At 43.7% G+C, this 14,965-nt stretch overlaps 2 protein-coding genes across 14 annotated transcripts in view; one reads left to right on the top strand and one right to left on the bottom strand.

The window, feature by feature from the left end:
• Positions 1 to 10,868, bottom strand: part of ARMC3 (armadillo repeat containing 3) — a 57,694-nt gene extending 46,826 nt beyond the window's left edge. For 5 of the 12 annotated variants that reach the window (XM_088654166.1, XM_088654172.1, XM_035129611.3 and 2 more), the window contains exons 1-3: positions 10,684 to 10,850; positions 3,419 to 3,507; positions 482 to 530 (exon numbers count right to left, since the gene is read on the bottom strand). In XM_088654166.1, coding sequence (XP_088510292.1) covers positions 482 to 529 — 48 coding nt within the window. In that variant the 5' untranslated portion in view covers position 530; positions 3,419 to 3,507; positions 10,684 to 10,850. Of the gene's footprint in view, positions 1 to 481; positions 531 to 3,418; positions 3,508 to 10,634 lie in introns of all 12 variants that reach the window. The other 7 variants (XM_088654169.1, XM_088654171.1, XM_035129610.3 and 4 more) reach the window with 7 other exon arrangements.
• Positions 1 to 14,965, top strand: part of PIP4K2A (phosphatidylinositol-5-phosphate 4-kinase type 2 alpha) — a 165,774-nt gene that overhangs the window by 57,655 nt on the left and 93,154 nt on the right. For both annotated transcript variants that reach the window (XM_088654175.1, XM_035129618.3), the window contains one exon: positions 3,479 to 3,560. The gene's annotated coding sequence lies outside the window, so the exon portion shown is untranslated. The remainder of the gene's footprint in view (positions 1 to 3,478; positions 3,561 to 14,965) is intronic.

The raw sequence follows: 14,965 nt of genomic DNA, 5'->3' as shown, positions 1-14,965 counted from the left end.
AAGCCCCACTCAATTCTATAGGATTTGCTTCTAAGTAGACATTGATGAGCCCAGGGGTGCTATCTTTTAGGGGCCGAGCACTTTTGCTCCCTCCCCCTTTTTCATAGGGGTACACCTGCATACTGTTTTTTTCTAGACCGAGGACAAAGCTCACATATAATCAGACTTGAGATCCACCTTTATTCCACAGGTAGTGGTAACCCAATGTCCACAGTCGAAACCTTTCTTTTCTATTTTTCTACTTCTTCCAAGAAGAAAAAGGCCTACCGTAATATAATATTTTTCAGAAAATCAATGTGATTGGTCCCTCTGTTTACATACACAGTCCAACTGAAACAAAAATGTTATTATCTTTACAAGACATTTTTAGAAGCAGAAGGGGAAGTAAGTGGGAGTAAAGATTGAAGGCAGAGAGCAAACTTGAATGTTATAATTGTGAAACATTTTCATTTTTATAGTGAGGAGTGTTTTATAAACTTACCACATCCTTGGGAGGAGGCTCCACTTCCTTTTTTATTTTTTTACCCATTCTAAAAACAAACAAAAGAGCAGATGATGAACAGACGAGCAATGTTGCGTGGACACAGTTTACACAGGGTTTCAACCATAATTCAGTAGACTTCATGGAATGATTATTACTGGAGTGAGGAATGATTCTTAGATTTACTTTATCTGCTGAATACAAGCTGTTAGGAAAAGCCTTTTATCTCTTGGGCATCCTGATATAATCCATGGCTCTAGCAGTTGCTAAAGCAATAGCAGCTCAATTTCACTTGCTTCAAAAAGCTCTTATAATGCCACTCACTAGCTCTTAAGGATGCTTTCAAACTTCAGAAATAACCAGATTTTGGTTGTGATAAGTGAGACCATTTTCTGCACTTACTGGAGTTTAAAAAGTTTGGCTTTATTTTCAGATGCGTTTTAAGGCAGGCACATGTACATTTACGGACATTTGCTGGCACTTTTTGCATTCACAGAGCTGTATCATTTACACATACTGATCGTGCATTTGGCTAGCACTAAGCAAATCTGTTCATATGTGTTTAGTGGGAAAATAAAAAGGGGGTTGGTATTTATAGCAAAGCCCAAAGCAGATGAGGCCAGAATGCCAGCAATTATATTGTATATTTATATTAGATCTCAGCTAGAATATAAAGTACACAAAAATTCAATCAGAGGAAGAACCATGAACATGACATACAACTCTAGTTATAATTGGAATCTGTGGTTGCAATTTATGAGCTGACTTCACAATGTGTACTATTATGAAGTGTAACCACTAAAACTCAGCAGGAGGTCTGTCAATTCTCAGTACAATATACAAGTCAGCACAGCAATGGCATGAAGACAGATAGGAGCTTAGGAAACAGAGTGACTGTTATAAAAAAGGCTTCAATTGAAATCATTGGTTCTGCATAGGAATATACTTTCAGCTTTTCTCTACAACTAAGCTCAGCAGCGTGCCAAAAGTAGAAACGTATACAATGATAGCTTCTTGGAAAAAAGTTTAGATTGATAAATGTAATCGCTTCTTGAAAAAAAGTTTAGATTGATATAGTAAATGTAATCGCGATTCACTTCTGCAATCTTTGTGCATGGAACATTTTACAAGGGAGAGATGGGTTTCCCAACCCTGTGTTACAAGGCTGAAGGAGCGTGTTTAATCTTCCTCTGTTAATTCTCCTCTATAAAAGCCGTACATAAACACACACATGGTCATTTAAACACATACACACAGACTCTAAAACACAGAGCATGTATAACTGCAGAGGAAACACTGGAAAGGAGGACTTGTCAGCAGAACTTTGGCAGGAGAGCACAGGACGAGTTAAACCCATCCGTTTGCCAATTCTCCCTTCAGGGCTGTCTTAAGCCTATCCAGCACTGTGGTTCAGAGATCCCTCCGGCTCCCCGCCCCCCCTCCCAGCCGGAAAACCTCTGAGGCGCCGCTCCCCCTCCCCGATTCCGCCATGCTGTGGCTTCTGCTTTTCGCTCGCCGCGAGCAGGATCGGCCGGACTCACGCTCCGCCGGGCAGGGCCAGGCACGGCAGGCCACCGGAGGGGGCAGCCTGATGGGTGGGGACACTGCCAGCTGTTGTCCGCCTCCGCCTCCTCGGCCAAAGCGGCTGTGCGGTGCTGCCCTCCAGGCAGCTCTGGCTGCAGCGCCGACGGGAGGCTCGTGGACGGCTTCCCCGCAACGGCGCCCGCAACCCGAGAAGAGGCAGGCGAGGGCGATGCTGCCGGCGGGGATTGAATGCTGCTCCTCCGGCAGGGAGGAGGCTCCAGGCACAGCGCGGCATGGCGGAGGCGCCCTCCAAAGCGCCTCCAGAACTTGGTGCCATGGCGCCTTGTGCCAGTAGCCTCTATGGCTAATACTCCCTTGCAAGTGCCTTCTCCTTATCCCTACATTAATGTTAATGTTTCTGTTTGAGCAGCATACGTTTGCCAGGCTAGTATGTAGTTTTGCCCAAACCAACATAGCTAATGCATATATATGCCTATATATTTAATACCTAGATATATTAATTTAATATCTTCACTTTCTTTTCGCTGCAAATTAAAATATATAGGCTTCCCACAGAAAACTGATTACCATTTGATTTTCTCTGTGATCCTAAGCCAGGGGTCTCCAAACTAAGGCCCGGGGCCCGGATGCGGCCCAGACACCTTCTAAATCCGGCCCGCAGACAGTCCAGGAATCAGCATGTTTTTACATGAGTAGAATGTGTCCTTTTATTTAAAATGCATCTCTGGGTTATTTGTGGGGCATAGGAATGCGTTCATATTTTTTTCCAAAATATAGTCTGGCCCCCCACAAGGTCTGAGGGACAGTGGACTGGCCCCCTGCTGAAAAAGTTTGCTGACCCCTGTCCTAAGCACTGCCTCAACCTGATAGCACCAACTTCAAGTTTGCCAACCCACTTAAATGTATCACATAAATGTAGCTGAAAAGCATAATTCTGCCTGTAAGGGGAGCGGGGCAGGGAGAGCTTTGAATAGCTTCAAGAGCAGGAAGTGTACAATTATATAATAAGCACTTATTTAAATATGGTATTGATTCTCTGGAGTTCTTGACCCTGGGCTCTCATTTACACCTGTGCTAGCTGAAGATCTAACCTCAACATCTTGAACTAATAAGTGACGATATAACCTCATCATCTTGAATTCATGTGAGGTTTTGCTCTATACAAGGTGTAACTACACAAGCTCAGAGGTGAGGCTGCAGAATCAAATTTTCACCTTGGGATTTCATTTAGAGTGTTTTGAATTATATAATTTCCCTGCTTTGGTACATCTAAACTGCATTCACCTCACCCGCACCCCCTCTCCCAGTACAATAACAACATAAGAATGCACTAAGATTTGCAGGAAAAAATATTGCTATGAAACAACTATTCGTTTTCAGGAACTTAATTACCTTTTTTACCCCACGGCCTATAACCAGGATCCAAATTAATTGTCTTCTTTTCCTTGCTAGTTCACTGGATTCGTTCTATCTTCTGAAACCTGAAGCAACACAGAACAAGAAATGCTTTCATTTATTGGCAACTAAAAAATAGGTATGTTATAATTAAGTGGAATTATTTCTGTTAATCACACAAATGTACACAGATGTTGAAAAATTATGAACCAGGAGCACTTTCCCCCTCAGTTATGTAAATTCCTGGTTGATTAGCATCACGGTTGTATTGCTGATTACTTAGTCAATGTGCAGGCTTCTGTCTTTAGCAGAAACTTCCTGCAACAAATTCGAATACTTCTTGGCCTCATCCTTTTCCCAGCTGTGTTTACATGACCAAGGCAAATCATATTTAATGTGCAGCAACAGAACCTATTCCAAACCTAACTTCTGTACTATACACATATATTCCTAACTGAATGAAGAGGAATAGGAGGGTAACAGTATCCTCTTTGAGTGATACATATAAATGGTGGTAAACCACTTTTCCATGCGCTCTGGTTTCCATCATGGTGTTTCGTTGCGCCAGAAGCAGTTTAGTCATGCTGGCCATATGACCTGGAAAGCTGTCTGTGGACAACATAGGCTTTAACAATGCTTATCTCCAGCAGGGTAAATTTACACCAGAGAGTGGTAGGGTAGGAGAAGGAGACAAAACAATGCCACAGTCCACTCTCCATTCCGTAAACATGATTAAGGCAGGGGCGGAGGACGGGAGGTGCGGTAGGGGCGGGCCGCCCTGGTGTCACCACCGAGGAGGGTGACAAAATGCCGGGTGGCACTCACCGCGGGGCGTGCAACGCGCCCAATCCATGTGTCTCTCCTGGAAGAGACACGGTGGCTTCGGCATGCACAGGCTCCGCGCTGCCTATATGGTCCGCCCGCTGCATCCTCCCCAGCTGTAGGGCGGCTGAGTGGGAGGAGACAGGCAGACTCCGGAGGCCCCGTGATGTGCCCTGCCCCATGGGTGGAGTGCCTCGCCCCTGGATGCACCGCCCCAGGCGCCCAAGCGGCTTCCTCCGTCGCTGGATTAAGCGAGTGAGAATATTAAGAATGCATTGGTATGTAGTCTTATATATTGTCTGGGTCTTTGGTTCATTAAAAGTAATCATGCATGGCATGACATGAATGAGTAGCATGCTAGTACAGATAATGCATTTGCTCCCACTTCGCTCCTCCCTCTGTACAACAAGGTAAATAAACCAGAAATGAATATGACTGCTGAATCTGGGATTCCCATCAGTTGTTCTTCATCAAGACAAAATCATAAACCAATTTTAAACAAGGACTTGTTGTTGGTTTGCCAATTCTGGTTTGTTTAAGAATAATAAACCAGATTCCCGGGATCAAAAATCACGCAAAACTTTCCACTTATATGTGTTCATGCAAAGGGAGGAATAAAGAGGGAGGGAAGGGGCTGCCTATACCAGCACAGTACTCATTTACATTGTGGATTATTAAGCCATAACTCATGGCCTATCATTGTGTGCAAACACACACAGTCACTAGAAGATCCTGTCCCTAGCTGAAAACTCCAAAACCGAGTCTTGTAAGCTATTTCAAAAATCAAGCATTTTCACTGTGTGATGCAGTACTAAATATAGTCATTACTCATTCATGAAATAAAATTAATGGAGACAGATGACAACATTTGGCTCCATTAATTTAACTTTGTTTGGGATAAAATTTGTAAGGGTTTGTAAGGCAGAATCCAGATTTCTAGTGGATGTGACACTAGTAAACCACAGGGATCACACAAGCTGTGACAAACAATCGGAATAGAAAAATGATGTGTGAGATTTCCGATGTCTTGCTGAGATGCACAGCAAAATCCTTCTTCCCAAGAGGGAAAGACTTTAAGAAAAAGCGCTTTAATATAAACCTAAAATAAATGGAACATGGCAGCTATTCAATCACTTGCTTTAAATTAACAGCAGGGCAATTTCATGAAAAAGATGAGGGGGGCTTTCTCAAAAGCAAATCATATTAAAGGGTCACATAAACTAAAGAGCTTCTTAAAGAAGTGTCACTGTAATTAGATTAAGCCCTGCTTTCCATCTCTAAACCCAAAAATATATGGATGTTCCAGTTGTGTTATTTAATTCATGTTTGCTGAAGAAACAAGGAGAATGATACCTATTTCAGGTGCCGTTGAAAAGCAGGGTAATCCAACCACTCACATGTACCACTTAGTTGGTTTAAACTCTAATAGATATTTGCTTGATTAAAATAAAAAACTCACCCCCAGTGTTAGGTAACATGGAATTATATTTTGATGTTGTTGAATCAATAAATACATACAACTAGGAAGTGGCTGTTTTCACTCCTACTCCTTTCATCAAAGTGCAAGTCCATTACTTCAAATCTCTAACAAGCAAGCTTCCCTCCTGGTTGCTACATTTATCATTAGAACTCTTATGACCCCTTCCTTAACACCAGGTTCAGTGTATCTCCTGAAGAGTTAGAGGGATATCAAAGTTGTCCAAGACACAAGAGGAGGAAATTAATCAAAAGATATCAACCATGGAAGAATACTTAAGTGTAAGGCGGAACATGTCTCCTCTCGCTGAGAGAAGTCCGAAGAAAAAAAGAAGCAAACGGAAACTGAATACAGCAAACATCAGCTCCCGTGATTCCAACAATATTTGCTGGAATGCATAACACAGGCATGTGACCTGGACAGTGAGAGGAATAGAAACCTAACAGTTATTAAGGCCCATCTAACTTCTGTTAATAACATTAACAGGGATTGGACCCATACAGAACTCAGAGCAAGCATAGGGCAGCCACACTCCAGCTAAAATCTTTTCTGTGACGGGAGTGCCTTGTGGATCACTATCAGAGTGCCAGGGTGTATAAGGAACAATGAAGCACAATGGGTGAATAATAACTTTTTGGTGGCAACTGCCTTGTCAATCCTAATTGATTAGGCATTAGCAACCACCTAATTAAGATTGTGAGAAGATTTCATACCCTATTACAACTGCCCCTCCTTTTCCTTCCTCTGTTCTTGTCCAATGTTGTATTTAGTTTTTAAGCTATTTAGGACTGAGATCTGGCTTCTTGTATCTGGCACTTTACAGAGCAAAACATCAATGACACTATACAAGTACACACATGTATGTATTTGATACCATTCGGACAGATGCAAGGAAAAGGACGTTCCTGTTAACAGGGAAGGTTCTGGTAACCAAAGCAGTGGTGGTCTTTGTTTGCTCAGGCCTATGGCACAGCATATATTTTATATGTAAAAGATCCAATTTCAAGCCCTTCTTGTCTTGGGTTAAAATGATATCAGATTGCAGGATGGCAAAATACTTTTCTGTGCCTTGGAAAGTCTCTACTAATCAGAGTAGGCAGTGTTGAGTTAGATGGAGCAATGGTCAATTTCAGCATAAAGCAGTTCTCATTGTTTAGTCTCTTTCTTCCTCCACCCCTGCAAGTTCAGTGCTTGACAACAGGTAGCTTAAAACAACTGTTCAAATAATTAATTAACGTTCATGAATAAAATCTGAGAGCTACTCCCATGGGTGTAGGCAGGGGGGCAGGAGGGGGCAGCTGCCCCCCCCTAGAAGCAAAAATAATAATGTATTTTACAGACCATAACCAGCACTTTTCCCCTCCAAAAACTGAAGTGGAAAGGGCTTTGCTTTAGCAAGAGCAGCTAAGTCTCCGCTTGCTGGGGGGGGGGGGACAGCAGTAACAAAAACACATCAAATAAATAAAGCAAAGTGGCTACCAGTAGTTAAGCAGTTAAGACAATGGAGCATATATCCCCAGGCAAGATTCGATAGCTGACCATTTCACCCTATTGTTCTTAAGTGGGAGTTGTTAATGAGCATTCAGGAGCATTAAGAGTTCTATTGGCGATTTAATGAGGGTGCAGACTCAGAGGATTCAATTTGACTAAGGTGGCTCTGCAAGGCTAAAAGGAAGTGAATAAGAAAGGGGGGGCTGTAGCTTTGACAGACACAGTGATGTTTATAAAAAGCATTGGTGTTCCAGTCTGCCCCTCCTCCTGCATCTGTATACTGTAAATCAGGGGTGGCCACCTCCCAAGAGACTCTGATCTACTCAGAGTTTAAAACTGGGGGTGATCTACCCCCTTTTGGGGGGTTCAGGTCAAAGCTGTTGAGTTTTTTTAAAGGAAGGGAAGCCCTGTTTTTTGGGGTTTAGGTCAAACTTGTTGAGCTTCTTTTAGGAAGGAGGGAGGCCCATTTTTGTTTAGGGCTTCAGGTCATAGTTCAACTTTTTTGAGGGAGGAGGAAAATTTTGGGTGAGCTTTTTTTAGGGGTGCCAGTGACCTACCAGTGATCTACCACAGACATCCAGTGATCTACTGGTAGATCACGATCTACCTGTTGGACGTGCCTGCTGTAAATCAAGCAGAGAGAAAGCTGCTTACAAGGCTCCTGTACATGCAGAGTTCCAGCATCACAGCGTCACCCAGAGGCACCCACAAATATGAGTTATCCCTCTCTCTATTTCTTCCTTCCTTCCCTCCCTCTTCCATCGTTAATAAAATACGGGGGGGGGCAGATAAGCCCCACATAGAAAGCCCATCAACATGGGGGGATGACTCTTTCAAATACGGTATTTACCAGTAATTGGGGGGGGGAGAGGCACCTAGGCCTCTAGGAGTTGGCTGCTATGCCTAGGAGTAGGACAATTCAAGAAAGCAGAACGATGCATATGGTATGGTAATATATCAATAGAATCGTAGAATTGTAGTCGGAAGGGACCACAAGGGTCATCTAGTCCAACCCGCTGCAATGCAGGATTTTTTTCCTAAGGTGGGGCTTGAACCATGGTTGAAATATTATGCTGATATGCAGCAACGCCTCGGAGCCGTCGTGGCTGCGGCCATGCCTTGCCTCGCCCTCGCCCGCCCTGCCACCCCCTCTCGCCTGCCCGACCCTCCCGTCCTCTTGCTGCAGAGTTCCAGCATCACAGCGTCATCCAGAGACACCCACAAATATGAGTTATCTCTCTCTCTATTTCTTCCTTCCTTCCTTCCCTCCCTCTTCCATCCTTAATAAAATACGGGGGGAGGCAGATAAGCCCCACATAGAAAGCCCATCAACATGGGGGGATGACTCTTTCAAATACGGTATTTACCAGTAATTGGGGGGGCACCTAGGCCTCTAGGAGTTGGATGCTATGCCTAGGAGTAGGACAATTCAAGAAAGCAGAATGATGCATATGCTATGGTAATATATCAATAGAATCATAGAATTGTAGTCGGAAGGGACCACAAGGGTCATCTAGTCCAACCCCCTGCAATGCAGGATTTTTTTCCTAAGGTGGGGCTTGAACCATGGTTGAAATATTATGCTGATATGCAGCAACGCCTCGGAGCCGTCGTGGCTGCAGCCGTGTCTTGCCTCGCCCTTGCCCGCCCTGCCACCCCCTCTCGCCTGCCCGACCCTCCCGTCCTCTCCAGCCAAGCAGGGTAGCCGCCAACGCTACCAGCCCCAGAAGCACAAGGTGGCCGCTGCTGCCACCGCCACGATGTCATCAGGCCCGCTGGCCCTTTAGCCCCGCCCACTTCGTGGCCCCTCCCCTTCCATGCCTTGGCCCCGCCCCTGAACGACCATGGCTTGCCCCCCCCTAGTTTTGATCCTGGCTACGCCCCTGGCTACTCCAACAGATGCGGCATCCCTACCCAAGCAGGCAGTCAGTCACTCCTGTGTCAGTCCACATTACTAATGCCTGCACTGCATCACTCTTATTTTAAAACCTGTTTTTCCTGCCCTGGACATCCTTTTCAAATGCAGGGGCAACCTTGAGTGGCAAAGATGACAGCATGAAATTGTAACACAACTGACCTCAACTGATTTGTTAGGAACTGGAAAAATGTATACTTCAGAAATGAATTACTTTCTAAATCCTCTGAAATCCTCCTCCGTAAGTCGGTATATTCCCTGCTTCTTTCCTCATATAGTTTTGGTTAAGCTGCTCTTCATTAAAGCAAGGCTCATTATGCTGCTACAGTGGAGATGTTCCCAGAGAGACAGAACTCAACTATCCCTACCTACAATGTCGACAGGGAGAATATTAGCTCTCAAATATGGAAAAAGGGAAATACATATACGACAATAAAGTGCAAAGCAATTAAAGCACAAAATCCTCAGATGTGGCACAGTGAGCCTAGTGAAGTCAAGAAAAAAACCTAGTTGAGCTGCCCAAAGTATAATCAAAATTGTTCAAAGCTCATGTGGCCCCACTCATTCTTCCCCAGTAGCAGGTTTTAGTTTTAGTTTTAAATGGGTTTAGGGTCAAATGGGATGTGGAGATACAGGATCAAAGAAGTGGAGAAGCGGAACAGTCAATCCCTCTCACAGGAAACTCAGAATTGTAGCTCTGGGAAGGAAATAGGGGCCTCCAAACAACTGTCCGAATCCTTAACAACAGCTCCAATAATTCTTTGTGGGAAGCCATGGCTGTATAAAATGGTACCAAAGTGCTTTAAATGTGTCCAAAATGTGGAAAAAACACCTCCCTGATCATCTCTGTCCTGCCAGCACAAGCAGAGTTGCTGCTGCTATGTTCAGTTTGCACTCATATGGCTTCTGTGAAACCATGCCTGGGATTGGACTAAGCAGTTATTTGAAATATATTAAATAAAATCATAGAATTGTGGAGTTGGAACGTCCCTCAATGGTCATCTAGTCCACCCCCTGCAATGCAAGAATATGCAGGTGGCCCGTATGGGGATCGAACCTACAACTTGTTATTAATAGCACCATGCTCTAACCAACTGAGCTAACTGAAAATAGTCCATTCTATTTCTTCAGCTTTTATTGTTTCTTGACTTCATGCTTTTACATTGCCCTATGATTTGTATGACAGTTTGTGTGTTTGTATATTATTTTCATGTGGAGCGGTATATAAATTCTGAAACAAACATAAAACATTTGAATACTTGCAAAAAGGAAACCTTTCTTTAAAAAAGCAATTTCTTTCTACCTCCCCCCTCCCCCTCGCTCACACGTGGGGAACGCCTTTTCTGGAAGCGATTGCACGTTGTTGTGACACGTATGTGCGTGAATCTCTAAATGCAATGAATACCCCCATCCCGTTTAAAATCAATTTGTCTTATTCATATGCTTTGGGGGTTTTTTTTGGTTTTTTGTTTTGCAAAATTCATAAAACAGTTGCCAGTACAACCCACAGGATTCATCAACTGTTACCCGGGAACAAACACGCGTCCTTTTCCTTGCCTTAGACAGCTTCCCAGCCCAGCCTTGGTCCGGAAAGCCTCACCAGTTCGGCGAGATCTGTACACTACTCTTTACACGGGTAGCTGCGTTCCCAAGAACCCACAACGCCCGTCACCTCGCTCTTTTCCTAATGCGTCTGGCTTCTCCCGTTGCTAGGTTACACCACCAGACGAGAAACTTCAGGGCGCATGCGTAACAGGAGCTTCCCGGACCCGTAAAGCACAGAGAACAGTACTTATTGGCGGGAGGAAAGCAGAGGCTGCTGTAGCTAGTCATAGACTTGCTCAAGTAGACTAGCACACCACTTATAGATTCCGGGTTCGCTTTGAACGCCATCTTTATCTCCGCAGGGGCGGGACTAAAAGCTTCTTATAGAAAGCAATGAGAGGGGCAGGAATTTAACGTACCTGTGATTGAGCAGTAGCGCCTTCCCTCCACCATCCCAACAAAACGTGGCAGCAATGACAATTCTAATACCCTTTCCAACTCAGGTCTTATGTATGGATTTTTATTTTTATTTTAACTTTGAGACATTTAAAAGCACAACAATCTGCATACAAATTGTCAGATTAAGATTGCTTTTACGTGCGTGAATGAATGTATATGTATGGCTTTTATTTGTTACCCGTTCTGGTATTGCTTTTTGGTTTTGTTTTCCACCGGAGAGCGAGATAGAAGTGTTTCAAATAAATAAACTGAGCCCTGGATTTTCTGCTGGGACGTGTGACTTTCGTAGACTGGTCGTTTTATTTATTTATCCCCCCCCCTCCTTTTCCCCCGAGAGGAACTTATATTTACAGCAACCCGTAAATGTGTGTGTATGGGAGAGTTTTGGTTGGAAATCTAAACCAATCTCATCCTCAGCCGTCTCAGAATAATTGAATCGTAATTTTAAAGACTATCTCTATGTAGTCACTGTGCTGCTGCTGCTGCTGCTGCTGATGGCGGCGGAGCATGCTCAGTTACTAGCAGGGATCCGGAGTTTTGAAAGCTTCTCATAAGGAAGAGCCTCTGCCCCCCCCGTCCGCCTTATTTTCTTGGAAACCCTTTCCGTTATCTCACGCCCACGCCACATTACAGAGGTGGTGTGCAGGAGACATATGATCCAGTGTTAGTTCCTAAAACACCCACATTACCTCTGGTACAAAATAACGTAGTTCCCATTCGGAAATACAGTAATTCACACACAAACACATATTGCATTTTAATTTGCATATATGTGTGTGTGCATTTTAACCACACCTTCCATAATGTGCTCTCTCCTACACTTAGTCACATAGCTGTGAGCTCAAGATTAAACTGTCCAAATACAAATACCATCATGGACAGCAATAATGTGGAAGCCCTGCGGAATATCACAGAACAAACTTGAGCAGAATAAATCCACCACTAAAGCAGAATACACCAAACCATAAACGTTATCCATATTCTATTTCCTCATATCTGGGATTAAAACATAAGATTTCCAGGTCCAAAGGCAACACATAATCTTCCATACAGACATGGGACTCAGCATCTTTCTTTTGAGAATTTGACCACTGGGACTAAAGTCCCCTTCCACCATAACCGCCTTCACTCCCTTTAGCTATGGTGGGAGTGAGAAGAACCACCATCATTCTCTGCAAAATAAAACCAGTGCTTTTTCTATTAAAAATGTTTAGGGATACTCTCATTTTGACCCAAGAAAACCACCATTTTATAGTTCAAATAGGAAAAAAAAATACAGTAAATGGACAAAAGTACAAAGATTAAAAAAATGTTTAGGGGTATGCATACCCTTGCATCCTCCTAGAAAAAAAACACTGAATAAAACCTTAATAAGATTGTCCCCTGCCCCTTGTGGAGCTGATGAGACTTTGCCTTCACCACTCCATAAACACAACAGAAAAGTCATGTTATGTACTAAGCCTGGATCCTAGAACGATAGGCAAGTAGGATCCTAGAATGCAACAACTGATTGGCTTGCAGGAGAAGATCAATCAGGCTCCAGGAAGAAGTTAATCAGCCTATTAGACTGGTAGGGTCGTAGAATGCAACAATTGATTGGCCTGCAGGAAAAGACCAATCAGGCTCCAGGAGGGAAACAGAAACAGCCAATCAGACGGGACTCATTGTGTAAATAATGTATATAAAAGCCTGAGGTTTGGGGGGGGGGCATTTTCAATCACTGTTTTACAAGCTGCAATAAAGAGCATGAAGTCACTACAGGACTCTGAGTATATTTCAGGTTAGAACACAATTAAAAACATTTGCATTCTTCCCTTCCTCCAACTTGCTCAGACACTATATGTGGCAATTATCCAGATTTATTTACGACAATTTTGCAACATAGGAACATGCCATTGGTCCATCTAAGGGTTGGGAACCTGTGGCCCTGCGTACATTTGCTGAACTACAGTGCCCATCATCCCTGACCATTGGCCATACTAGCTGGGGCTGATGGGAGTTGGGGTCCAACAACACCTGGATAGTCATAGTTCCTCATCCCTTGTCTACATTGACTGGCAGCAGTTCTGCAGGGTTTCAAATGGGACATTTCCAGGCCTACCTGGAGATGCCAGATTGAACCTGGGACAGTCTGCATGCAAAGCGGATAGCTATTACCAAGTAACAGTTGTTCCCCTCTTAGCTGTGTCCCGTCTCCTTGTTCAAGGTAGGTTAGGATATGTGTGCTACTGGCCCAAGATCACCCAATAAGCCTCCTGGCCTGAAACCAGATCTCCTTTGTTCAAGTCCACAGTTCAAGTTCAAGGGGAGCACAACCAGTTCAGTTGCACTGGGTGCAGAGCCTCAGGGGTGCCACAGAGGGCCTCTCAGCTGTGATGTAGACTGGAAGGTGATGGGTGGGGGCTGAATTTTGGTGTCGCACAGGATGCTGCTGAAATTTGAGACTCCAGGGTCTGCCACTGAGTCCAACACCAGTGCTAACCATCAAACTGGGTGAAATTATCCCACAAGTTCACATGCTTATTGAGGCATTTTGTAACTGAAGTGCAGTGGGGATCGATTCTACTGATCTGAAAGATGTGATTACATCCAGGGTAATCATTTGTAGGAGCTAATTGGAAAACTGGAGTAATGTAGTCATAAAAAATATAGTCTCATGACATTGGGATATTGGTATCTTTCTGTTGGCAAGTGATATGAATACTATGCACTGGGAATGTTTGCTTCCATTCATGGTTTAATTGTGGACCTGTCACTCATCTCTATTTGTTCATTGTTGCCAATATAAACATTATTCTCATGGGACCATTAGCAAATTGGTATTTGGAATGAACTTTTTAGCCTTCTTTTATCAGAGAGCTTTGCTGTTCAAATTCCTCCTGTGAGAATCTCTTTCTCCACCTTTCTTTCAAATAAGTAAAATAACACACACACACACACACACACACACACACACACACACACACACTGTTTTATGAAATAGTCAGTCAACCCCCCTCCCACAAAAAATCTATTAGCTTTGTGAAAGAAAACATCCTGGTCCTCATCTCATTCTGCACTGACTATTCAGAACTTGAGTTTCATCTAATGCTATGAACAAATTAGTAGCATTTGGCAGTGTGTACTGGACACACACGGTAGCGCTGTGGGTTAAACCACAGAGCCTAGGGCTTGCCAATCAGAAGGTCGACGGTTTGAATCCCCGCGACGGGGTGAGCTCCCGTTGCTCAGTCCCAGCTCCTGCCCACCTAGCAGTCAAAGTGCAAGTATATAAATAGGCTGTAAACCTATGGTTTAGGACAGGCTTCCTTAACCTTAGTCCTCCAGATGTTTTGAGACTACAATTCCTATCACCCCAGACCACTGGTTCTGCTAGTTAGAGATCATGGAAGTTGTAGGCCAAAACCATCTGGAGGGCCGAGGTTGAGGAAACCTGGTTTAGGAGTTGGTATTAGGTGCTGCAGGAGAAAGCAGCTATTGTTTACTATTGCTTTGACATCCCCCCCTCAAATGGATCAAAGCCTCTCCTCTGAACTGAAGGGACCTTTCCTGAAACAGAAGGATTCCTTCCACTCACAGAAGAGTTAACTCTGCACACAACTCAATGTGGAACTTTATTTTCTTGTTTTTTTGTGTGTGCAAAACAAAGCATGTAATTTAAAGTTACATATAATTGGTTAGAAGAAGCATTACCATGACTGCCAAAAATCCTGTCCCGATTTATCGAGCCCACACTCATGTGAGACAAATCAAGTGTGAGTTTTCAGAAAGTTTGTAATCCATAATTATTTGGAACAGCATCTTTCATCTTCATCTTGCAAAGGCATTTAAAAGC

The sequence above is a fragment of the Zootoca vivipara genome, chromosome 11, assembly GCF_965207765.1.
Source record: "Zootoca vivipara chromosome 11, rZooViv2.hap1.1, whole genome shotgun sequence".
NCBI classification, from domain to species: domain Eukaryota; kingdom Metazoa; phylum Chordata; class Lepidosauria; order Squamata; family Lacertidae; genus Zootoca; species Zootoca vivipara.
This window is presented reverse-complemented; position numbering and strand designations above follow the sequence as displayed.